The sequence below is a fragment of the Festucalex cinctus genome, chromosome 9, assembly GCF_051991245.1.
Source record: "Festucalex cinctus isolate MCC-2025b chromosome 9, RoL_Fcin_1.0, whole genome shotgun sequence".
Taxonomy (NCBI): domain Eukaryota; kingdom Metazoa; phylum Chordata; class Actinopteri; order Syngnathiformes; family Syngnathidae; genus Festucalex; species Festucalex cinctus.
The window spans coordinates 14,310,750-14,335,467 of record NC_135419.1 but is presented as its reverse complement, the minus strand read 5'-3'; the positions used below and the strand labels follow the sequence as shown (position 1 = coordinate 14,335,467).

The 24,718-nt window shown below is 39.0% G+C and overlaps 4 protein-coding genes across 12 annotated transcripts in view; 3 read left to right on the top strand and 1 right to left on the bottom strand.

Annotated features, from left to right (window-relative positions):
* The window catches only part of LOC144025567 (uncharacterized), a 162,341-nt gene extending 152,192 nt beyond the window's left edge, over window positions 1-10,149 (top strand). For 6 of the 8 annotated variants that reach the window (XM_077531765.1, XM_077531764.1, XM_077531763.1 and 3 more), the window contains 7 exons: window positions 530-684; window positions 5,847-5,961; window positions 7,049-7,192; window positions 8,158-8,259; window positions 8,333-8,491; window positions 8,678-8,803; window positions 9,551-10,149. In XM_077531765.1, the coding sequence (XP_077387891.1) occupies window positions 587-684; window positions 5,847-5,961; window positions 7,049-7,192; window positions 8,158-8,259; window positions 8,333-8,491; window positions 8,678-8,803; window positions 9,551-9,769 (963 nt within the window). In that variant the 5' untranslated portion in view covers window positions 530-586 and the 3' untranslated portion in view covers window positions 9,770-10,149. Of the gene's footprint in view, window positions 1-398; window positions 685-5,846; window positions 5,962-7,048; window positions 7,193-8,157; window positions 8,260-8,332; window positions 8,492-8,677; window positions 8,804-9,550 lie in introns of those variants that run through there. The other 2 variants (XM_077531770.1, XM_077531767.1) reach the window with 2 other exon arrangements.
* A 1,645-nt stretch (window positions 10,150-11,794) lies between these two features.
* On the top strand, window positions 11,795-14,441 carry LOC144026274 (putative alpha-ketoglutarate-dependent hypophosphite dioxygenase). Its single transcript, XM_077532860.1, has 6 exons — window positions 11,795-11,924; window positions 11,993-12,203; window positions 13,578-13,669; window positions 13,808-13,947; window positions 14,027-14,131; window positions 14,189-14,441. Exons 1-6 carry the CDS (start codon window positions 11,795-11,797, stop codon window positions 14,273-14,275), a joined length of 765 nt encoding a protein of 254 aa, XP_077388986.1. The 3' UTR covers window positions 14,276-14,441.
* A 692-nt stretch (window positions 14,442-15,133) lies between these two features.
* Window positions 15,134-18,759, bottom strand: LOC144025815 (glutamine amidotransferase-like class 1 domain-containing protein 3, mitochondrial). 2 transcript variants are annotated; one of them, XM_077532158.1, is made up of 5 exons: window positions 18,652-18,759; window positions 17,279-17,390; window positions 16,868-17,039; window positions 15,548-15,749; window positions 15,134-15,477 (listed from the first exon to the last, which is right to left on the bottom strand). In XM_077532158.1, exons 2-5 carry the CDS (start codon window positions 17,384-17,386, stop codon window positions 15,285-15,287), a joined length of 675 nt encoding a protein of 224 aa, XP_077388284.1. In that variant the 5' UTR covers window positions 17,387-17,390; window positions 18,652-18,759; the 3' UTR covers window positions 15,134-15,284. The 2 variants fall into 2 exon arrangements, with proteins under 2 accessions (XP_077388284.1, XP_077388285.1); XM_077532159.1 differs by having other exon boundaries at window positions 17,279-17,393; window positions 18,652-18,688.
* Window positions 18,760-19,201: 442 nt separating this feature from the next.
* Window positions 19,202-24,474, top strand: LOC144025814 (uncharacterized). Its single transcript, XM_077532157.1, has 9 exons — window positions 19,202-19,252; window positions 20,094-20,207; window positions 20,305-21,981; window positions 22,196-22,295; window positions 23,286-23,434; window positions 23,536-23,648; window positions 23,788-23,877; window positions 23,966-24,088; window positions 24,155-24,474. The coding sequence occupies exons 1-9, from the start codon at window positions 19,207-19,209 to the stop codon at window positions 24,278-24,280; spliced, it is 2,538 nt and encodes an 845-aa protein (XP_077388283.1). The 5' UTR covers window positions 19,202-19,206; the 3' UTR covers window positions 24,281-24,474.
* Window positions 24,475-24,718: the final 244 nt, after the last annotated feature.

The window sequence follows — 24,718 nt, the reverse complement described above, 5'->3', positions numbered from 1 at the left end:
GAGCCAAAAGTCTGCATCATGTGTCTGTCATGTAAATCCAGCCTTTACTTTCTTTTAAATCCAAGCTGAAAGTCTCCACATTGTCATCATCTTGTGGTGTTTTAATCCATTGTGATGTTGTTTTAAGGCAAAATCATAAAAAAAGAGACAATGTGAATAGCTCTGTGCTGTATACAGTATTAATATGTGCTGTATGTTTTGTTCAGTTTGAGTTATTGTTGTTCCACTTCTTTTGTGGTGAGAAGCACATCTATTCAGCTTCTTCCCCTCCCGATACAAAACATTAAACATTCATTGACTGGAGTTTCCCAGGTAACATTTGAGAACGTGTGCCCCATGGCCACATGCAATTTTCAATATATTTGCACAGCAAACCTCGCAAACGCTTCCGGGCCAAAAACAGCTTGTCATTGTTCAGAGCGTTGTTTCCTCTTCTCAAACTTTTGAAATCACGTGGCCCCGACCGACCCCAGCGACTTCCTCTTTTCTGACATAGCAACACTGAGACTTTGCTTTTTGCTACTTTCAGGGGGGGCTGCGTGTGAGAGGAGAAATCCGACTCTTGGGAATGACGATTTGATCCGATATGGATCAAGAGAAGCCAGCTTTGACATCTTTATCAGTGGCAGATAAACGCAAAGATTCATCAGAAATTGACCTGGCAAAATCGTCTGAAGCATCATGGTATGTAGCTTGTATATTTTTATTTGTGATTAAAAAGCAACACAGGCTTAAATATAAGTTTTTACCTGTCAATCAATTCTCACATGCCTGTTAATTTTACTTGTATAATGAATACTAGCAATTTATTGATTACAATTTCAGACTTGTTCATATCAGTTAAGAAAAATCGCATGTTGCCCAATGAAGAGGCGGACCAAAAAAAAAAAGTGACCACGGAGTTTCCAATGAGATCATCTCACAAGCGATATTATCGAACTTTCCGCCCCACGATCTCACATCTAGTCATCCGTTTGAGGTCACATGTTTGCCTTTCGATATTGTAATCTCATGGTGGTTGCGCAAATGACTGCAATAGACCCTGCTAGTGTCACCTTGAAGTGTGCCCCTTGCGGTGGAGGGCAGGGCGTCAATGCAGGTGAATTAGAAAACAATCAACATGATCTAGAAAATAGGTCAAACAGTTGATAAATCAGTGACCAATGCTATGCTGAACTTGTGCGCGGCCGACGGATGCTCTAAAACGAAACCAGGCGGAAGACAGTGAGGAGTGAAAGATGAGCACGGTGGCTGGCGCGACTGCGAGCGAAACTACTGCTTTGACCCACAAAATGTACGAGGATATGCTCAGATCACATTATATAAGGTAATTTTTCTCTTTTTCATATACAGTGGGTCATAACATTAACCTCTAATTGTAAATTCCAGGCAGACGTGACGAATGTGCCATATTATCTATCTAAAAAGTTAACGACTTAACACGATTATCACAATTAACACTTTAACTCGGGCTTGATTTCTGCTGAGGAATGTGTAGTAACTGTGCAGTCTGTTTGTTAGCAGCTAGCAAGCTAAGATAGCGCAAAGACTTCGATATACAGCAAGATGAGTATATCCGGACACAGACGATTTCATGAATGACAATTTACACCACAAAAGTAGTGATCGACGTAGTTCCAACCAAAAAACAACATCCCTTCGGCTTCTACTTTGCCCTCCAACAAACTCCATTTTTTTTGTAGCTAGCGGCTCCAAACGACTGGTTTCAATGATTCGCAGTAATGTAGTGTCCTACTCGGGCCGTTTTTTTGCAACACTTGACACATTTGCCACCTTTTAACGAAAACGCTCGCCAAAAATCAAGCTCTCTACATTCATTTGTTATGGGATGCTTGCCCTCCAGGAGGCGCAGCGGGAGCTAAGCGGTGACGTCAGCTGGAAGGGTCTATCGGAAGCCGGTCGTCCTTCGACAGCGGCCGGCTCGACAGATTTGTTATCGCCCGCTTTATCATAGGATTTGACAGCGTTATTAACATATTGCTTTGGCGTGCAGTGGCATTTTGGTGCCCTTCCAAGGCAGCTGGGAAACTTTCTAAAAAAAATAAAAAAAAAAAAAAAAAAATGGGTTGCCGTGTTTATCAGATGTCAGAAAAGCAAAATTAAGAAGGATCGAGATGAGCATGCGACGTGCCATCCCAGAAGGAAAGTTATGACAGCTCAGTTCTCATTTGATTGCTTTATATTTATGGCCTAGTGTTGGAATTAAAATTAGTTAGATGATATCTAGGAGACTAAAGAGGATTTTATTCAAGTAAGAAAATGCTGCCGTCTGACGTTGTCATCCTCTGATTGAATCAAACGGGAACTTTCCACACAACCGCAAGCGTCCTCAGCAGTCTTAAGCAAGTCACATGTGAGAATTGCTGTTATGTAAGAAAGTACATCAAGTGTCATAAAGTTTCTATCGCCTAATTTTCCATACAAATATTTACTGTTAATGAGGGTGATGGGCACTGGCCTACTTGCGTGGGATTTGGCCGACACTCCAAAATCAAGCATTTTGTATGACTGTAATTCTCGTGAATAATATGCAAACATGTTTTATTTTATTTTATTTATTTATTTATTTATTTATTATTATTTTTTTAAATATAAAACTTATAAGAACTTATTTGCCTTATCACTCCTTATTACTTACCTGATTGCTGTTTCTCTCAGCACTAAGCTAATGACAAAAAAATTATTAGTTTTTTAAATTCAATTTTTCAGTTTTTTAACAAATAAGCACATTACAAGTTATGAAAATGAAAACTGAAAGAAAGAAAAGGATCATCAATAGTTGTCATAGTTCAATCAATGCAGTTTAAATGTTCAAAAGCAGTAGGAAGAAGTATGAGAACTTATCTAGTAGTATTGCTTGTGTCAATAGACTAGTAGGTTATTCATTTGAAAGTAATATATCAAAAATAAATTTAAAAACTCAATAAAATATCAAAAATAAAAACAAAACAAAAAACAAACCGATCTGTGCCGTTATAATACACCGTTTTAGTTGTTGATCAGTTAGCCACATTAGACCGCTAGCATTAGCAATAGCCATTGGTGGCAGTTATTATACGCACATAAGGGCATGTTGTTAGCTATTTGCATATTGTACAGTCACCAAACATTGTTTCTATTTTTTTTAAGTAATGTGGGAGGGTGTGGAATTATCGGTATGTTAAATTACAGTATATTTTACCTTTCAATGTACACTACTAAGTGAAATTATTATTATTCATATTTATGGTGTCATGACAGTCTTCTTTGAGTTTTTGACCAGCATATGCAAGAAGACATACAATGTGCTTCACGTAATTAAAACATTCAAATTAAAAAAAAAAAAAAAAAAAAAACATCTTTAAAAGTAATAAATAAAAAGTAGCTTACTAAAATTACTAAAAGAATGTACCAAGATGTTGGAAAAAAAAATTAAAAGAAATATTTGAAAGACCTTAATCTTAGGTATGGGGGAATTCCACTTTATTGATTTGGAATCTGTGTGAGGATAAAGAATACCAGCAAATCAGGAGACAGTATTATACACAAGTACAGGGGAAAAAATGCTTTAAAGGGTTATTGTGAGTGGTGAAATTATGGTAGGCACCAAATACACAGTGTATAAAAATGAAAGCCTCAAATTAAACTATGAGCATTAAAATATATTCCGGAGGTGGCAGTCAAATCTTCAGAACAGGATTTAAAAGTAAGATGTTCCAAATATCTGCTGAGTAAGGAAAAATGACGACAAAGATGGATTGTCAGGTTTTTGGAGTAAGGATATTAAAAAAATGTTTTAGACTGGGCATGCTTCAATTCTAATCAGTTTTATGTGTCACTTTTCAAGATATTGGCATAACTACTTCCTAAAATCTCTTTAGCAACCTGCAAATAATTGCATCCTCATATTATGCCATCTTGGCATTTAAAAGAATTCCATCTTGGCTTTTTTTTTTTTTTTTTTTGGCAGCACATAATCCAGAACAACTCACACAAGCAGTGCAGCGCCGTGAACAGTAAGTGGATGAAAGCGAGTGTTTTTTGCGGGGGAGGTTGGCCTTAAGGGAGATGAGGTTGCAGCTCTTTCCTCGACTTTCTCGTCATGAGTCCTACAGCATGCACGTGCGAGAACGCCGTGGGCGCAACATGCAACGTCATGCGTGTGGTCCCCGTTCCCTCCCGCGGGCCGTTCCTCCGAGACGAGACCTCACAGCACCGCCGCTCTGACTAATTAACGCCCGCTAATATTTGTTTACGTCATCCGGAATGCTTCAATATTGGTTTCTTGCAAAATGCGATAGCGTGTGATGATAAACATTTGTTGGCTGTCTTGACTGCACATACGTATTTGCGCGCGTGTGCGTGGGTGAACATAATGGCTCGGGTTTTATTCTCCGAAAGTGCACTCACTCTATGCGAGTGGGTGTTAAAAGTACCCTGAGGTTCTTTTGTGCATATGCTTTTATTAATGAAAATCCTAAAACATTTTTTTTCAACTGCAAGCTATTTCTTCCTTATTTTGCTATCGTCTGTACTGTATGTGTATAAACGCTGAATCCACTAGACCAGGGGTCAGCAACCTTTACTGTCAAATGAGCTGTTTTATATTAAATTAATAACCAAAAATCTATCTGGAGCCGCTAAACATTTAAGCATTATGATGAAGGAAACGGTGTGTTAGTGTTATCTATCTTTTTATGAATTTTTAGACTTTTCCACCTTACTTTCTGACATTTTTGGCAATTTTGTGGACATATGGTAATTTTCTGCCTTTCCACTTACTTTTTTGGATCTTTTATGTACATTTTTGAACAGTTTTTTCTGCCTTTTTTGCTATAACTTTTTTGGCATTTTTGTGGACATTTTATGTTAATTTGCCGGATTTCTTTTATTTTCACCTTTTTTTTTTTTTTTTACAATTTCATAGACATTTTATGCTAATTTTCTGCATTCCTTGTTCCTTTTTAGACAGTTATTTATTTTTGTTTTTGTTGGTTTTTCATACTTCATTTTTATACATTTTTAGACTGTTCTGCCTTTCAGTCAAATTTCTGACATTTTTGGCAATTTTATTGACATATTATGGTAATTTTCTGCCTCTCTTCTTCCTTTTTTGGAAATTTCATTGCCTTTTTTTACTTTTTTTTTCTCTGTCTTTTTTTTGCTAGCAATTTTCTGACATTTTTTTTTTGCAATTTTGTGGACACTATGGAAATTATGGGGATTTGTTGCTGGACATTTTATGGTTACTTTTTGAACATTTTCATTTCTGCAATTTTTTTTATTCTGTTCTCTGTCATTTTCGTGGACATTTTATGCAAATTTTCTGCATTCCCTGTTCCTTTTTCGACAGTCTTTTTTTGTTGGTTGTAATTTTTCATACTTTTTTTTATATATACATTTTTAGATTTTTCTGCCTTTCTGTCAAAGTTTTGACAATTTTGGCTTTTTTGGGGCCATATCGTAATTTTCTGCCTCTCTTCTTCCTTTTTTGGACATTTTATTGCCATTTTTTTACTTTTTTACTGCCTTTTTTGCTATCAATTTTCTCACATTTTTTGGGGGGAATTTTGTGGACATTTTATGGTCATTTTGGGAATTTGTTACTGGACATTTTATAGTTACTTTTTGACCATTTTCTTTTCCATTTTTTAATATTTATTTTTTTTATTTAATCATTCATCATTCTATCTAAAAAAAAAAAATAAAAATGTAAAAAGTATATATAAATTTCTACTAATTTTTGTAGCGATCCACAGTGAGCCTCAGAAGAGGGACTAAAGAGCCACATGTGGCTCCAGATTGCAGATCCCTGCGCTTTACAACGTGTGTTGTGTGTCTTCCAGGTCACCACCGTCTATGGAGCAGCATGTCAGTGACAGTATGAGCGTCACCTCGGCTGACCAGGAGAAGCTGCTGCTCCTCAACAAGAACACGGAGCTGCGCCGAGTCAACAAAGAGGTACAACTTGACTGTGGCGGGTTTGTGTGCTCTCGCGTGTATTGCTGATGTCGGAAAGGACACGGTTCTCTGTGAAAATCGGGGGATGTGGGCGGTGTGTGAAAAATGGCTGCTGAGGTGTGGAAATGACTTCTTTTCCCACAAATCATATAACCTTGAGCTACTTGCTGATTTTTAAAAAAGATGAAAAATGATGCAGCTATTATTTATTCCCATTTCAAATGAACTCAGACTCTGATGAATGTCCACATCAGTGTGACAGGAGTATTAATGTGATGGTGGAGTGGATACAAATGTTCAGTTGACTTTTTATACAAAGGTGAGAGAGCATAAATACAGTCCCTGCTCAATTGGAAAAGGAAAACACACAGTTGTGGGTTAAATCCTTAACTCATTCACTGGCAGCCATTTTCACTTACGCAACCCCCTTTGCTCCCGGCTGTTTTACTGGATTTTGACTGATTTTGCAAGGCCCACATTGTGTTTTATTGCTATAAAAACATGGAACCTACCAAAAGAATCATTAGATCATCTCTTCTTTCATCAGGGGAAAAAAATATATTTGTATCTATTTCCGTTTTGTAGCAATTAGCATGAGAATATAGCTAAGTTTCATCATTATTCACAAATCTGCTCAAAACACTGGGAAAAAGAGCTTGTTGCAACATGGCCCTGGCTGATCTCTTATAGTCTGCTGCCACCTGCTGGCCATTTTTTGTTGTTGTTTTTTTGTAAAAACAACCATTGCTGTAAGCTACCTCTTCAGGTCATAAGCTGCATCAAAGCATTCTCTATGCTCTAGCTTTAAAAAAACAACAACAACAACAAAAACAAAAAAAACGTATAAATACGTTTTTGGGAGTGAAGGAAAAATTATTAGAAATATGTTTATACGTTTTTGGGTTTGAATGAGTTAAGATGGTCACTTAAACAATCACTGTGCTGAATTAAATATATAAAATACAGAGCTAACATTTAAAAAGACCTTTTTTTCAGCGCCATACCAAGTCAGGCCACTCCTCCCAAAATCCAATCGCGTGGCAATGATGAGATTGATTTTAATGATGATGAAATGTTTGTGTTGCAGCTGATGAAACTGAATGAGGAGTGGGACCAAATGTATCGCAATACCACGCTGAGCTTGCAGCACCGGCTGGAAGGTTTGGAGGTGGAGAACGCCACCCTCAAAGAGCTCAACGGAAAACTGCTGCTGAAAGTGGAGAACCAGCAGGTAACACGCAGAGAGACTTGAGATGAGCACCCCAGTCACTTTCTGATATCAAATTAGCTCCGCCCCCAAATACAGACATCTGAAAACAACACGGATGCCATACTTACTTTATGTCTCCACAAGGGGGTGCAATCACCATTGATTTACATGTTGTGATGCTAAACTAGAAAAGCATTTCATGAGGCATTTTTTTGCTGAGGGGCAAGGTTGTAGTACTGTCATGACTAGAGTCATGCAAGGGTTATGCTTAGTACTGTTTTGACTAGTGTCATGCGGGTTATGTTTACTGTCATGACTAGGGCTCATGTAAGGGTTATGTTTGGGTCATGACCGTGGGGTCAAGTGTCTGTTTTGAACTGATGTAACCAGCATCTAGTTTCAACTGGTAAGACGCTATATGATTTCAGAAGCTATGTGATGTCAGGAATCTTTCATCTCTTTATCTGGTCAACAGCCAATCAGATAATTCCATGTCAGTCCTGTTACCCACATGTCTAGCCACAACCAATCAGATCGATTTGCTGTCTATATAAGCCAGACTGAGAAGTGTGTGTTTTGTTGGATTAAGTTAGCTTCGCGTAAAATTTGCTCTTGATGTTATGTGAATAAAGTGTTAAAATCTTATGTGTGTCTGCGCTTTGGGATCCAACCCCAGCACATAACAGTTTGTCTCTATGTGCCCTTCGCTTGGCTGGCAATCAGTCCAAGGTGTATCCTTCCTCTCATCCAAAGACAGGTGGGATATTCACTAGCTCATCCATGACCCTAATGAACACAAGCATTATATAAAATGTGGTAGAATTGTTGTTGTTTATAACGCTGGGAAAAATATCAATAGTGTGCCAGAAACAAAACTTTTCACCTTGTCAAAATCTTGTCAAAAGTCTGCTCCGGATGTCGACTGCAATGTTGTAAACCTAATTGAGATTGTGGCTAAATGCTAATGTTAGCTTCTGTTTGTGCAGAGCGCAAAGGACTATTACGAGCAGGCACTCATGCTGGAGCTGAAGAAGAATCAAGAACTGCAAGAATACGTCAGACTGCTGGAGCACCGAGATCACCGAAAAGTAATGTCACCTCTCTCTCTCTCACGTCTGCTGATCATCTTAACACCCCTGATGCAAGAACTGTTTCTCACAGCAGGACAAGGTGCGGGCGACCGTCCCCGGCTTCTCATCCTCCAGCTCCCCCATGTCCTCTTCCAGTCTGGATGTGAATCAGCAGGCCAAACGCCCGAACTGCGACTCCCATCAAGAGGTGCTGGATCTAAAAGAGCAGCTCGAAGCACTGAAATGTCAGGTGGGCTTTTCTTTTCAGCGCAGAATCCAAATGCTTTCAAACTCACTGTTGCTATGGAGAACGGGCTTTCAATTAGCTGGACAAAAGCACCACCAAGTGGTTGCTTGGCTCTGTTGGCCAATTTGCTCCGGATTGGCATACAAATGTATTGATCCAGTTCAATGATGATGACCCCCGTGTCCGCAGACCGAGATCTATGAAGCGGAATATCAAACGGAGCACAACAAGCACAAACACACGCTGCAGGACAACCAACGGCTGAGAAAGAAGAGGGAGGAGATGCGACAACAGGTGGACCTGCTGCAAGAGCAGGTAGTGTTCAAAATGTAGGATACAGTCCTCTAGATTTAAAGGAAAAGTCAACCTTGAAACATTTCTTGATAATAATATGTTACATGTGACCTCATTAGCCTAAACATGACATTTTGATTAATATTACATTTGTGGAATATGAGTTGGGCCGCAAAATCCAGGGGGCAGCCATTTTGCCACTTGCTGTCGACTAAAGATGACATCACACTTGCAACAACCAATCACAGCTCACCTGGTTTCTGAAGCTGAGTTGTGATTGGTTGTTACCTGAGACTTGAGCAGCTATGGTGTCATTTTCACTCGACAGTAAGTGACAAAATGGCCGCCTTCTGATATTGATTAAAAACTGCTGGATTTTGCTGCTTAACTCATATTCCACTAACACAATATTAACCAGAATACCTTAGTTAGACTAGTGGGGCTGCATAGAACATATTATTGTCAAGATTTTTTTTGGTTTGGGTCCCTTTTAAGGAATGTCTTGTTAACAGATCATTAGATTTGCTCAGATTCGTCCTGCTGGTCACATGCATGCATGGTCATTGTTGCTATGCAGAATTTGTGGCGCACACTCAGAGAGCCAACAGGACCAGGAAGTTACTCAATCACTAAAAAGAAAATGAGATTTATTTCCTTCACTGTATTGATCATGTCAAATTTGGCATCATTTGAATTCAATTCAAAATATTTAGTAAGTAATAAAAATGGAAGAAAATGTGTCATTTATTTCCCCATCATCGGTCACAGCTCAAAGTGTACGAGGACGACTTCCGCCGGGAGCGATCGGACAAGCAGATGCTGCAGAGGCTGCTGCTGAAAAAAACAGCCCCCGCCAAGGACCCAGTGCTGGTGCATCGCTGCAATAATAGATCTCAGCCACAGGGGGGCGACAAGCGGCCACAGACTGACGCCAGAAAGCAGCACCACCCGCTCTGTCCCAAGCACCAAAATAGGGGAAAAGAATGACGAAGGACAAAAGCAGACACTCGGAAATTATTCTTTGTGGCTCAGGAAGCCCGCATGAAATACTGAAAATAATTGTTTCAACATGTTTTTAATGTTCAAAAAAATATGTATGTGCACACGTACTGCACATATATTTGCTCATACATATATAGACGTCTATGCTTAAGGATCTACTGTGATGTCTATTGAAGAGGAGCAGCTGCTCATGCCTAACTTTTAATGAGAGTAACGATTTTTGCGTCCGAGAACAAATGTTATGTGACTAAAACAGACAATCATAAGGATTATATTGTAAATATTACCTATACCTATAACATGCTCATCTAAAAATATATATGCTGTAAATATTTATTATATTATAAATATTATATATGAAATAATTTTGTTTTACTGTCATTATTGTTGTTTATTTGTCTTCAGGAAAAGTAATATGATGAGTAAAGTCAAGTCAAAAATGTTCTTTATGGTGCACTAGTTTAAACACAGTATTCCGCGTTTATGGAATAGGAACAAAGCAAAGCAGCAAAATCCATCATTTAATCCATCTCAGGGCTCATTTTGCAACTTGCTGTCAACTGAAAATGGCATCGCAGTTACTCAGTGATCAGGAAACGACCAATCAAGGCTCAGCTGTTTTCTGAGTTTGGTCATGTGACATTCACAAGCTGAGCCATGATTGCTCGTTATCTGAGCAACTGTAATGTCGTTTTCAGTCGACAAGTGGCAAAATGGCCGCCTCAAGATGGATACAAATGGTTGGATTTTGTTGTTTAATTCATATTACAAACTCATTGTTAATGTTTAACTAGACTCCCCCTTGACTTTTTGTTTTACTTATGTTTTATTGTTTTGTTTTGTTTTTTTACCTTGATAACATACAATGTCTCTAATGGAGAAAAGCTTTTTAGCTTTTTCATGTAGGTCACTAGTCCATTTATTAATGATCATGAACATTCTCGTATCAAGGTTTCTAAAAATAGCAGTCTGAACAATATTAATTGGTTGATCAACTGTTATTTAATAAAATGCTATACACTCTTTTATATTTATATTTGTTTGTTGTAGGCCTAATACATTCATGACTGTTGTTTTTTTAATAATGAGTTTATATACATGCCTTTTTATGATAATACATTATGAATATTGTAAGATTTTCCACCAGATTTTTCAAGCATTCCAACTAACTAAATACATTCACAATGAATATACTGTACATGTTAGGAAAAAGAGTGAGAATCATTTTGTACTTGGATTTATAAATCTGTTTTTCTCTATTATATTACAGCTAGTCTGTTTTGCTGCTGTCATTTTCGACTAAAAGTATAGTCATTGATGGTATTATTAATTAAATGGTGTGCATGGTTGCCATCATTCCACTCCAAGCTGGCAAATTTATCAGATTACATTCTTGCATATAAGGTTGTGATGATGTCAAAAGCTTAGTGAAACTTTATTCGCACCACAATGGGGAAATTTGGGAACGTGTATCAAACAAATGGTTCAGTCCAAGGAAGCTCTAGTGCAGCAAAACAAGGACACCTGATAACTTTTACTGAGAAGGAAAAATTGTTTTTTTATTCCTGGTAGTTAGAAAAATAATCCTCCCTTTGAGCGGAGATGAAGTAAAACAGGTGCAAGGTGTGTGAAAGGGGAGCTTTCTCTGGAATCCACCAGCGTGTGCGTCACAGTATCACGGATGTCATGGATTTTCCTCTTCCTTGTCAGTCGCGGGGGGGATTGAATTTCTCATCAGATGGATTTCCATTTTAACGAGATGACAGATGAATTTCCACAAGTTTCTCACAACACTATAAAAATGAGAACACAACCGGAGAGTTTGCGAAGAAGACAAGCAGGTACGTGCGGATTTCCATTGCTATGCTTGACTGTCGTACAAAGAGATGAATTGAACATTGAATGAAGAAAAAAACAAGTTTGCGTGTACTGTAATGTGTTTTCCCTGCGGTGTAGGTGGGCCTTATGACAAATACATAAAATAGTTTGATGGAACAGTCTTTAGCAGACATGACTACATCGCCAGGCCAGCTCCTGGAGACGTACGAGCAGCAGGGCTTCCTCTCGGGCGTGCCGGTGTTGACCGACGGCGAGCTGAGGGAGGCCACGCTTGCCTTTGCACAGCTGGAAAAGGAATTTGGTAACGTATTCATAGTCATTATGTACATTACAGGTGGATTTGTGATTGTTTTTTTTTTTTGTCACCAGGTGAAAACTACACCCAGTACAGCCTTCATAACATTCACCTTCAGTATCCTTGGGTCATGGGCCTGACCAAACATCCTCGCATCTTGCAAGTGCTGAAAGCCATCTTAGGCCCTGACATAATCCTGCTGGATTCCCGCTTCATCTGCAAATACCCGGCAGACACGACTCCGGCGGACCAACTGCCGTATGTGGCCTGGCATCAGGATATGAGGTGAGTTTCGACAAACTACAAACATGATTTAAATCCAGATTTAGATGAAACATAGAGCTGCCACTGTGGAGTCAACATTTTTGGCTGGCGAGTATGTTCGAACATACTCGCAAATATGTTTGAACATATTGAAATATGTTGGAACATATTCGCAAATATGTTCGAACATACTCGCAAATGCGTTCGAACATACTCGCAAATGCGTTCGAACATACTCGCAAATATGTTCGAACATAGTCAAAAATACGTTCGAACATACTCGCAAATACGTTCGAACATACTCGCAAATACGTTCGAACATACTCGCAAATGCGTTCGAACATACTCGCAAATGCGTTCGAACATACTCGCAAATATGTTCGAATGTACATCTAGGTTACATGCTACAAATTTAGCATACCTTCCCATAATGCCACGGGTTATTGTTTGTGCATGCGCGAGTGAAAACAAAAACCCATTTTTTAGGCATTTCGGCCACAGTACCAATTCATTAGAAAATTAAGTAGACAAAAAACAGTGTTCATTCGTCACTTTTACGATTTATTATGTCTGCCGTGCATTATTTAGGTTCGTCATTTTTCGCCCCATAATGCAATCAATTGAGCTTACGCAGTTGAGTATATATTTGCCGTTATGTTCAAACGTATTTGCGAGTATGTTCGAACATATTTGCGAGTAGGTTCGAACATACTCTCCAGCCAAGAATGATTACTCCACATTGGCAGCTCTACGCTTCCGTAACGTAAGTGTAGTGTTGTTACGTTTTGTCGCAACTCGATTAACGCCTTGCACTGTGCTGTCATCAATGTCAAACATGAAATGCTTATGCCATCTACTGGCATAAAAATGACCTCAACAGAAATGTCTCACACACTTTTTTTTTTTTTTTTTTTTTAACAGTAAGTACTTTTTTTAAACTAAATTCAAATAACGTTATGAATTACGATGAAATTATTGTATCAAATGAACTAAAAGATACAACCATGGGTTAACATGATTTTCCACTTTTGTGTTAACAAGCGTATGAAAAAACAGGGAAAAAATATATGTATTTATTTTATTAAACATTTTATTTTATTATACGTTTAGACCAGAAATGTGTGATTAGTTTGTGATTAATCATGAGTTAATTCTTGAAGTCATTTTGATTCAAACATTTAATCGATTGACAGCCCTAGTTTAAATAAATAAATAAATAAATAAATACATGTCCCGTCACTGGTGAGCTATTTTTAGAACAAACTTGTGGGCAACTCATGCTGTCCTTGGCCTAACTTGTACCCGCTGGCACAATTTTTATTCATTTATGTATTTATTTATTTAAATCCCCGTATCTACTTTGAAACTGATGATTTCTATAAATGTTGTCCACAGGTATTGGGGTATCGCTGGTGGGCCCGTGCTGTCGGTGTGGCTGGCTCTAGATGATTCGCTGAAAGAGAACGGAGCCCTTCAGGTTATCCCGGGTACGTTAAAATATTACCTGTATAAAAGGCCAAAAATAATGGTGACAAATTCCAAAGTAAACCAAGATGGTGGACTTCCTGTTTGGTTTACCATAGGGCTACTAAAGACTTGTTTGTGCTTCTTACAAACGTGTACAGGTAGCCACAGTTGTGGCATGTTTCCCCATCGCCAGGCCATGCGGCCTGGAAACATGCTGACAGTCAACCAGGAGATCCCAGCGGAGCTGCTCCAAACTGACCGGGCGGTCCTCTGTCCCCTTTTTGCTGGACAGATGTCCGTAAGTGAGCATTTGATTTCCTTCAGAGGGCCGTTCAAGAATCGCAATATTTAAGACACAACAACCTCTTCATGAACAGATCCACGACGGCCTTCTCGTGCATGCCAGCGACGCCAACACATCCCGGAAGAGGCGTTGTGGTTTTGTCATGCGTTACGTTCCCACCCGCGCGTACCCAACAGAGGTGAGGCGAGCTTCGTATGAAATATTTTCAATGTCCTGATCTGGAATCTGCTTTCAGGATCCCGACCGTCCTAGGAGATTCCATGCAACGCTTGTGGTTTGTGGAACGGACCAATTCAAACACTTCTCACAACAAACACAGTAAGATTTGACTTGCTAACGTCAACAGAAGTAACTTTTTAGTTATCTCTTGATGATACAGTACTGTCATTCTTTATGTGTGACTACGATGTTTCAACTGTGATCAAAATTGTAAACATTGTATTGCCCCATCTTTATAACTACTCTGAAATAAACTCTTGGATTATGTAGTTTGGGACATCAACAATATTATGGGATGCAGAAAGAAAGAGATCATTTAACAACCATGTAATGTCACCTAATGAAAGTCTGCGAATTTTATGCTAACACATAACACGAATTACAATGGACTGGCTAACAGAAATTAGCATAAATGTTAAGTAACCTTCAAACGACTCTGAGAAGGGTTGGACGGCCATATGGCAATTAAATTCATCAATTTCAAACCACATCAAGCAAACAAGGTGAGAAGTCTTTTTTTTTTTTTTTTTTTTTTCATACCATCCACAGTCATGGTTTCACATAATAGGTATAATGCACACATCCACAACCTTGCTCAACAACACATTCATAATACAAGCAGAACAAACTTAAGTAAAAAGCAGCATTTAGAATTGTGAAGAATCAAGCAATGTTTGTGTTATTGTGCTTTTTAGAGGTGATTGGGCCGTCAGTCACACTATGCAAAACGGTGTTGGTTCTGATTGGCTGTTAGCTAGCGTGATATATAGCATCATTCATGAAGTAGAAGCACACTATAAGCAAAACAACAGCAAATAAAATATTAAAAGAGTATTAAATTAAAGGGCAACTCAACACCAAATTATGATCAAATTAATCGATATTTTTATAATCGGTTATTCGTTTAGATATCTTTTTGATAAGAAATTCTCGCCATCCTCAGAATTTCATTTGTACGTGTGCTCGTGCTATTGTTGAACAAAAGCAATGAGAGAAAAGTGATGGTTTTGTTAGCTAACATGTTTACTGAAAATCAATATTCATCTGTAAGATTTAAAAAATACAATCAATGGATTTTATGAAAAGACCACAAAAGAGTCTTTGAAGGCTTCTCAAGCCAGTTTCAGCGTTTCTTGAACCATGACGCCGATCCCATCGAAGATCTTGTGAATGGGGGCGTGGCACATGAAAGCCGGCGTGGTGACCAGTTTGCGTCGGACGTCGACATGCGCCCGCTCCACGTGCGTGTTCACGTGCGTGCAGCCCATCTCCCTTAAGACGCCCGCCGTCTGGGCGTACGGCCACCTGAGAGAGGGTCGAGAGCGAGCCCGTTACAAGTTGCGCGTGCGTGATGGCGACCGATCGAATCGCTCACATGTCGCTCTCCTTGTCGTGCCCCACTGTCAGCTCACAAGCGGGCAGGATTTTGGCGGCGAGGACGGGAGCGATGCAGCACATGGCCAGCGGCTTTCCTGCTTTGTGGAAATCCGTCAGGGTCTTCTCCACGTCTGGATGGATGCTGAAGTCCTTGTTCTTCACTGCCCAGTCACTCAGGTTTTTCGCCACTCCAAAACCACCTCAAAAACAGGGAACATATACTGAAGATTCAGCTCCCCCCCCCCAAATTCAAATTAATCACCAAAACAAATGAGCACCTCTCCAAAAGTAAACAACCATCCATCCATCCATTTTCTTTACTGCTTATTCCTCACAAGGGTCGCGGGGGGTGCTGCAGCCTATCTAGCTGGCTTTGGGCAGTAGGCGAGGTACACCCTCGACTGATTGCCAGCCAATCGTAAACAACCAGTAAGCCAAATACAAATGTAATAAAAATAAATAAATAAATAATAATAATAATACTAATTAATTAATTCATTGATTCATTCATTCATTTGTTAATTTATTTCTGGCAACAGTCAAAATCAACAATATATCATTTTTACTAGACAAATGTTTCTAATAATAATAATCCATTTTCCTGACCGCTTATACCTCACAAGGGTCGCGGGGAGTGCTGGCGCCTATCTCATTTCTAATAATAATAATAATAATAATAATAATTATTATTATTATTATTATTATTATTATTATTATTATTATTATTATTATCATTAAATATTATTATTATATAATATGTTTTAAGATATAAAAATATCCTTTTATGAAACAAAAATAAATTAATTATTCATGTTTTTAATTTAGTTTAATTAAAGCAAGAATAATAAAGTTTCATGATAACAATATTATTATTATTATTATTATTATTATTATTACATTTTATAAATAATAAATTATAAATTAATAATAGTAATAATAATAATGATAATAATACATTTGATAAATAATAACAATAATAATTATTTTTTTAAATATTATTATGATTGTGATTATTATTATTATGAAACTATTATTGCTTTAATTAAACAAAATTACAAACATGAATAATGAATTTATTTTGTTTCAAAAAAGTATATTTTTTGATAAAACTCATGCCTTCCGACAGTCATGGTCAAAATAAAGGACACAATATATTTATGGATTCCCCCCTCCAAGATTTATCTTCCTTTTTTTTTTTTTTTTTTTTTTTAAAGTTTTGGGTCTGTTTTTCAACCGGTTTCCTTCATTGGTTTAACTTGTAACAAACAAACAAAAAAAATCAAGGTGCCACTCAGAGTGAGATGAGATGAAATCTCACCAGGGACGATGACAGCGTCGAACTCCGAAACATCCAAGTCGGCCAAATCGGTGATGTCCCCTCTGGCGATTCGGGCGCTCTCCCGCAGGACGTTTCTTTTGCCGTCCGAAGGCTTCCCCTCACAATGATCCACAACGTGCATCTGATCTTGGTTTGGTGCAAACATGCGTGCCTGGGGCAGCCATTTCACCTGTTAATTTCACCTATGGGATTTCACCTGTGCTATACAGTACTTCTGTACTGTACTCAAGTATATTTTTCAGTTACCTGTACAACAATATTAGTTATTTTTCTGACAACTTATTACAATCTGTACTTTTTTATGTAAGTACATGAACTCAACTCATACTTGTTATACTTAAGTACAGCGTATTTTTGCCACCTGACAAGCACACTTTTGAAGCATCTTACTTTGGCTCCAGCGCGACTCAGATGAACGAGGACAGCGGAGGCCTCGTGGATCTCCGTGCCGTCGTAGACGCCGCAGCCCGAGAGAATGATGGCGACGCGTTTTGCCATGGCTCTGCTAACACACACACACGCACACATGCAGGTACACACACAATGTCAGGTGTGGTCTCCAGAGTAATGATGATGCATGTCGTCAATAGCAACCACACAACACATGAACCAGGGATCTGCTAACAAGCGTCACAAATGTGGTTTGGGAGTAGACGGAGAAGTAGAGGGGACAAAAATCACAAAGTGTGCTTTGACGCTTTGCTAACTTCTCAAATAGCGTTAGTTGGGATAAATGGAACTGAGCATGTAAACAAGTTTATTAAGAGCTGTGTTATGTTTGTATTGTTTTAATCGACTTAAACAGTGTTGATAGAATCAGTGAATCGATCATGGCAGCCATTTTGAGTAACTAATACAAGTGTGTTATGAAATGCACTTCCAATAGTTATTGGCAAAACCAGTTGTTATTTTTTTTACATTAAGCGGAATTGTTGGCATCTGCTGAAAGTTAGTTACTTTTAAAAACTGTTGATATAATCAGTATTGCCGGTAACTCTTTAATGGCGGCCATTTTAAGTAACTAATAAAAATAGCTTACAAAATGCACTTCCAATAAAGTACTGGAAAACAATCACTTGTCATTTTTATATTAAGCAGAATTGTTGGCATGTTACTAAGAAAGTAACTTGTAATCTACTTTTGGAATCAAGTAATCAGTAAAGTTACAAGTTATTTTTAAAATCAAATAATCAGTAAAGTAACAACAAAATTGCTTTTAAATTCAAGTAATCAATAAAGTAAGTTACTTTTTCAAGGAAACTGGCAACACTGGATATAAATCATTAATATATACATATATATATATATATATATATATATATATATATATATATATATATATATATATATATATATATATATATATATATATATATATATATATATATATATATATATATATTATGGTGAAGATTTGAATTCAAAATCAAGTATTTCCTGCAGGATGTTTTTGCTGTTGAAATCTAAATGAATTGGAAGTCCCACTGTAATTTAACAAAACGTTTAAAAAGACCAGTAAAAGGTTTATTTAACATTAAAAATGCATAAGGTGGCTCGTGTGCTGCCTCAAGTGAAGTCAAGTTGCAAAGGCAATTTACTATTAAGTATAAAACCAGTAAATTTATCAATTTATCCTTTCCCTTTCAAATAAATAAACAAACAATGTGACCTTGGTATTTCTAACAGTACATCAAATCAACTATTGAATCAATTTGGTGTGTAAACATTACAAAGCTGAACACAGAGCACAAAAACAATCTCACCTTGAACAGGTCTGCACAATTTGTGTGATCAGTCGACTTCTCCAGGAAGATTTGTGACACTCGGTAGGTGAACGCTCTCTTTTATTTACTTCTCCGAGCCCGTCTCCTCCCACCATACAGTATGACCTCATGCCATCCACAGTGCACACTTTTGGTACACAAATATGCTGAATCATTCCTCCCATTCCCATTTTCTTGTTTTCCAGTGAACAATGCAACTTTGTATTGATGTTTTTTTTTCCTGCTTACTTCACTATTTCACATTCACATGATTTAAAGAACTGTACATGTCTTCATCACTATGTCTTAACTTGGTAAGATTTTTATTTATTTTTTTAGTCATGGTACTATTAGTCTGTTATTCTACTATTATTATTGTTAGAAAACATGAAAATAATTGATTAAATATAATACATAACAGAAACTATATAGGCTGATCATGATTTTGTGTGCGTAATACGACACTTGTGGTTGTGACGTGTGCATGATGATGCCACACAGGTCCGTATAAAGTGCAGCTGGGTGTTTCCACTTCTCTCGCTTTCTCTCTGTGCAATGGCTCAGCTGCATGTGTCCGTTGGCATACTGGGCATCTCTGGTGGTAAGCCTTTTTTTTTTTTTTTTTTTTCAATTCAAAAGTGATTTACATTAATTTGAATGAAAGTGTAATATTTAATTGAAGGTTGAATACAACCCTCGGAAACATGCTAAGACATATTGACATAAAGCTTAAAAGTTAAATTACTGAACTATTTTTGCAAAACAAACTTCATATATTTAGATTTGACTTTGTTATACTTTTTTTTATTATCTAAATGTTGATAATCAAACATTATTTATATCATTATATCATATTTATACCAACAGTAGGCCTATACTGTTGTTTAGGAGAGAGACAGACAGATAGTGACAGACAGAGAGACAGATTATATATGTATGTACAGTATTTTATTTTGTGTCGATGTCAAGAAATCGCTAGCCGCGATGGTGGCTGATTCCAATATTGGCTTCCCACTTGCGGCCATTTTAAAATCAGGAACTAGAAATTAGAAGAATAGAAAATTGTCATGAATGTCATACAAATTTAAGGGAAAATGCTGTATTGGGATGTAGAGGTCTTTCTTTCAAATTATTTATCTTTTTTTTATGGGATTTTATGTATCAAAAGTACTAGTAGTGCTGGAACTTGGTGTCTGTATCGGTCACTACTCAAGAGTTGAGTACTGGTATCAGTCTGAAAAAAAGTGGTACCTCACACTATTTGTAATTAAAACTCTGCCAGGTTTAAAATGGATTTTTGACGTCTATAGCCGTCAATGGCAGTGAATGAATAGCCAACCAACACTGTTATGCTAATGTTGTTTTGTGCTTGCTACATTTTCTCCTATTTGTATTTAAACTTATATGAATGAAACGGAATCATCCCATCCTTTTGTCTTCAGGTTCTCTGCTACTGTTGGTCAACAACTATGGCGGCTCTCCTCAAAATGATTTCATCCCCCAAACTGCACTGGGGGTTCTACTGCTCTTGATTGCCGCCATTGTAGCTTACGCAGGTTTGTTATTATTGATTTTTTTTTTTTTAAGTATCTAAATACAGATTGAATCTATCAAAAGTCTGAACATAGTAAATTGCGCTGTGTTTTGTTGCAGGTGTGTGTCGGAGCCTGTCCAGGGTGCAGCTGTTCTCCTCCCTGTGTCTGACAGTTTCAGCCCTGTGGTGCGCCTCCAGTCTGGTCTACATACTGGCAGGACAGGGTGTGCTTGAGCCCAAAGACCTCCGGTCCTCGCTGGTCCCTGGCTTGGCCGCATTTGCCTTGGCCCTATTCGTCATCGCTGTTGTCGCGCTGCTAGTCCGAAAGGTGGTTTTGTTCATCGTAGCCATTAGCATTAGCTTAGCATGCACCCATCAAATCGCTAGCCTATCGGCTGAAGGTTTCGGTAAAGTTGCCACGGCGGCAAATTACCTTCTGGTTTGTCTTGTGGGTAGTTACTTTGGTTTAGGGTGTTTGTTGTCCATTATTACGCAAGGGAAAGTGGAACTTCCCGGGATTGGCCTGAAGGCAAAAGCCGAGTTGACGACTGAGACGCGGCACGGGTGTGATGATCTTGCGTCAGTTGGCGTGGTGATGAACTTGCTGTCAGCCTCGGTGTTAGCCAGTCCTCTGTTAGGTGTGGTCCCTCGGCTTACTGTTGGCCACGTCCCCTGGCTGTGGACAGCTGGCATGTTCCAGCTTGGCTCGTGCATCCTCTTCTACCGAGCCTTGGAGCCACTCTCTGCGACTTTTTACGGTTTAGCAGCTGTGCTGAAGTTCGCGGAGGGCTACAGTGCCCTCCTGTCGTTTTACTCCATCGAGACCCACTCACCCGTTCCTTTCCCAGTTGTCTTCTCCGTGATTTTCTTCATCCTGAGTCTGTTTACCTGTCAGAAAAGCTTAGTGGAAGCCATCTACTATCTGTTATTTGTCGCTTATTGTATAGCAATTGCTTCTCAACCTCAAGGATTCTTCCAGAAAGGAAGTCAGGGTGTACAAGCGCTTATATTTATCGGCTCTGCGTGTATGCTTTTCGTAACAACATACAACATGGTCTCTACTAAAATGATCCCTACGGGGAAGAGCATTTTTAAAGCCTTAGTAACCAGGATGAGGGTCCTCACTGTTCGACCCCATGACAAGGAGCTCCATGCGCCACACTTGGGGTACTCCAAATACGCAGATGCGGAGGTGTTGGGCTATGCATGCAGCGTACTAGCTACTTTTGCTATGGCGGCCACAGTCGAGGAGAAGGTAGTGTTGTCTGTGCTGGCGCTGCCCTGGGTGGTGGTCGCCGGCGGGGTCCTGCAACTGCTCTGTGGCTCGGTCGCTTTCTCACGAGGAAAGACCTTCGAGAGCACCGTATTTCTGCTCTACGGCGTGATGTGGGCGGTGTGGGGCTCGACACGATACGGAGGGTTGTACGCCGGCGCTAGAGGTTTTAACGTGGCCGTCGGCATTATCGGATTCCTGATGTTTAATGGTTTAGTGATAGCTGTGGCGTTGTTTGTAAACGTCGGATGGTTCGTCTACGCGCTCACCTTCCAACTTGTCATCATCAGCTTCCTGCTGGATGCGCTCGATGCGCTGCCTTATGGATATGACACGGGAGTCAGCATTATCTTTGGCCTTGTCAGTTTTTATTGTTTTGTGGCTCACATTTTCAACAGCACCTTCCAGTCACCTCAGATCCCCCTTGGGAAACCTTTGATAAGGCTGAGTGGGGTTGGTAGAGGCGCTCATATCTGTCCACATCTGCCATCTCACAAGGCCACATCGGTTCAACAAATTGCAGGTATGATACGATAGAATTTCAGAATTTTTGGAGATTTTAGCTTTTACTTGTAACGTCATACCTTGAGTACTGGTTAGTTTTCTTTTGGGTCAATAAGAGAGAACTCCGAAAACAGTCAAGGAAATACAAAATGAAAGCACTCACAAGCAGTTCTACTAAACGGACTGTAGAGGAAAACCGACTTTATCATACAGCTCTCTCATATCTCCTCTAGACATCATGAAGAATGGTGGAATATGCGGCATCCCGACTGACACTGTCTATGTGCTGGTGGCAGCTTGCAACAGGCCCGATGCGGTTGTCAAAGCATACAAGTAAAGTTGTTTGAAAGTATTGCTCCATATTAACAGTTTGTATTCGTACGATTCTGTGGCTGAAGCAGACGAGTCTTATCCTTCAAGTTTCAAGCTAGTTCCAAGTTACTGTGGTACAAATTAAACTAGTCAAGTTGAGTCCCCGCTAAGGTCGTGACTTGGGTTAAGCAAGTCAACAGTCAAGTCATGCACAACTCCGTCACAACATATATTCACACAGTAGCCACTTTGCGCACAGTCGCCCTATCTGTACTTGTATTAATTGGTTACACTGTCACATCATTTTTTTTTTTTTTTATATTTCCAAAGCCAAAGTATTTTCTATGACTTTGTTTCCTCAATTTAATGCATAACTGACATGAAGTTTTGTTCATGTTTGGCAATCTATGCTAAGCTATGTTAGCTAAAGTGTGAAGCTTACGAAGCTATGTTAGCTAAAGTGTGAAGCTAACATAGCTTACTTGTCTTTGTGGGTTTTACAGTGACATAGGAAACATAATTGACAAAGTTTAGTTCATGTTTGACAATCTATGCTAAGCTATGTTAGCTAAAGTGTGAAGCTAACATAAGCTATGTTAGCTTAAGTGTGAAGCTAACATAGCTTACTTGTCTTTGTGGGTTTTATAGTGACAGAGGAAGTTCGATATCGTGTTTGTTGTCTTTTTGAGCAGCATCTTGCATGTTGATATTCTCTTTTTCCTTATTTGAAATGTAATCCTTAGATCACAATGTAATCATCATCACTTTATGTTACTTGGTTCAGGCATGCGCTACACACAAAATAACTTATTTCGGTGACAAGACAAAGAGTTGAGACTTCATGTACTTAAAATCAAAGCCAATAGTTTTTCAACAGTTTTACTTAAGCTAAGCAAGTCCTTAAATTGGAAAGAAAAAGCTGGACTTGAGCCAACTCATGTGACTCAAGTCCCACACACATGCTGTGACCAAATCAAAGTGTTGCATCTACATCATTTGTCTTTGCCGTAGAGTGAAGAAGCAGGCACAGGACCGACCCATGTCCCTGTGGCTGTCCTCCATCAAGCAGCTTGACCCAGTCCGACACCTGCTGAGTCCCCTGCTCCTTGACTTCATGGAGGCTGCGTGGCCGTCATCCATCAGCATGGTTATACCGAGAGGTGTGTGTTCATGTGTTTTGACCATTATTGACCAATTGGTTGATGACCAACCAATTTTTCACTATATATAAAAAACTGCTGTTTGGTGTACTCTTACACAGGCCCATGGTTGGATGCCTTTGGTTTAGGAGATGCTGCCAAACACATCGGGACTTGTCAAAGTATTGCTATCAGGAACCCAGACTGTTCTGTGGCCACACACCTCATAGATCTAGTAAGAGCAATGGACATGACCCAGATTGAACAAAAAAGAACTTGGCATGTCGGAAATGGCCCATAGGCATTGAGCTTGACACTGGCTTTGCTTGTACCTAATATTGAAGCCAACAAGTGTAAAGACGTGTTTATTTCAGGTGGGGCCTGTTGCTGTGACCTCAGCCAACCCTACAGGAGAAGCAGACACGACCCACCACAACCAAGTTTATGCCAAGCTGGGAGACAAGGTGGCTAAAATGGATTGGATCTATTAACGTAATTAGTTGTTTCTTTTCATGTCCTGGTAATTCCATGTTCACCATTTGACATTTTTAGGTAGATGGAGTTTTATGTGACGGACCATCACCAGAGAACATCGCATCCACTGTGGTAGACTGCACTAAGATTGAAACCGGGCACATCGGTTTCTTCCGAGTGGGTCTTATCCCGAAATCCAAGGTAGCTGTTCCCTCTGATATTTCTCTCTCATAAATCGAACACTCACACGTATTGTCTGTTTGGAAGGTTCTTCAAATTTTTGAAGCGGTTCAGAGGCGGCACAGGCAGGGACAGAGCAATCCAGTCTTTGAAACCGATCAAGCAGAAACTGAGATGGAGACGTCTTCAACCGAGGAGAGCGGCCACAACTGAAAAGTCAACATTCAGCTCAGTCTCATGTGTGAGCGGTCGGTTGAAATTCTCATTCCCAGCCATTTGCATTTGCAATTTTGAATGTTTTGGTTTATCGTGTATGATGATGATGTAAATAAACGAAGGACAATCATCTGCAAGATACCAAACTGTGTATCATTGAAGTCTTTCAGTTTTTCACACGGATGTGAAACCCAATATGTACTTCCGTTTCAAACATCTCGACTGACAGGTGAGAAAGGCCATTGTACCTTTTCATGCAACTCTCCGATCTTTTCTTGTTAGTCGGCCCCCTCACCTGTAAGGAAAGTCTGCATTCAACTGTTATGTAATACCATACTGGGATCTAAAGTGCACCCAGACTAAAAAAAAAAAAGTTTTCCAAGTTGCATTTCCTCCTCAAATCCGTCATTGAGTCAACAGTCTGTCTGGACTGAA

What these genes read in the sequence shown, in the direction of transcription:
- LOC144026274 (XM_077532860.1), top strand. Translation starts at nt 11,795, where the DNA reads ATGACTACATCGCCAGGCCAGCTCCTGGAGACGTACGAGCAGCAGGGC. An exon ending in ACAGCTGGAAAAGGAATTTG is followed by an intron (nt 11,925 to 11,992) that starts GTAACGTATTCA and finishes TTTTGTCACCAG; the next exon opens with GTGAAAACTACACCCAGTAC. An exon ending in CCCGCGCGTACCCAACAGAG is followed by an intron (nt 14,132 to 14,188) that starts GTGAGGCGAGCT and finishes ATCTGCTTTCAG; the next exon opens with GATCCCGACCGTCCTAGGAG.
- LOC144025815 (XM_077532158.1), bottom strand. Translation starts at nt 17,386, where the DNA reads ATGGCAAAACGCGTCGCCATCATTCTCTCGGGCTGCGGCGTCTACGAC. An exon ending in TGAGTCGCGCTGGAGCCAAA is followed by an intron (nt 17,040 to 17,278) that starts GTAAGATGCTTC and finishes TGGCTGCCCCAG; the next exon opens with GCACGCATGTTTGCACCAAA. An exon ending in CACGACAAGGAGAGCGACAT is followed by an intron (nt 15,478 to 15,547) that starts GTGAGCGATTCG and finishes ACCCTCTCTCAG; the next exon opens with GTGGCCGTACGCCCAGACGG.
- LOC144025814 (XM_077532157.1), top strand. Translation starts at nt 19,207, where the DNA reads ATGGCTCAGCTGCATGTGTCCGTTGGCATACTGGGCATCTCTGGTG. An exon ending in CGCCATTGTAGCTTACGCAG is followed by an intron (nt 20,208 to 20,304) that starts GTTTGTTATTAT and finishes GTTTTGTTGCAG; the next exon opens with GTGTGTGTCGGAGCCTGTCC. An exon ending in CAGCATGGTTATACCGAGAG is followed by an intron (nt 23,435 to 23,535) that starts GTGTGTGTTCAT and finishes ACTCTTACACAG; the next exon opens with GCCCATGGTTGGATGCCTTT.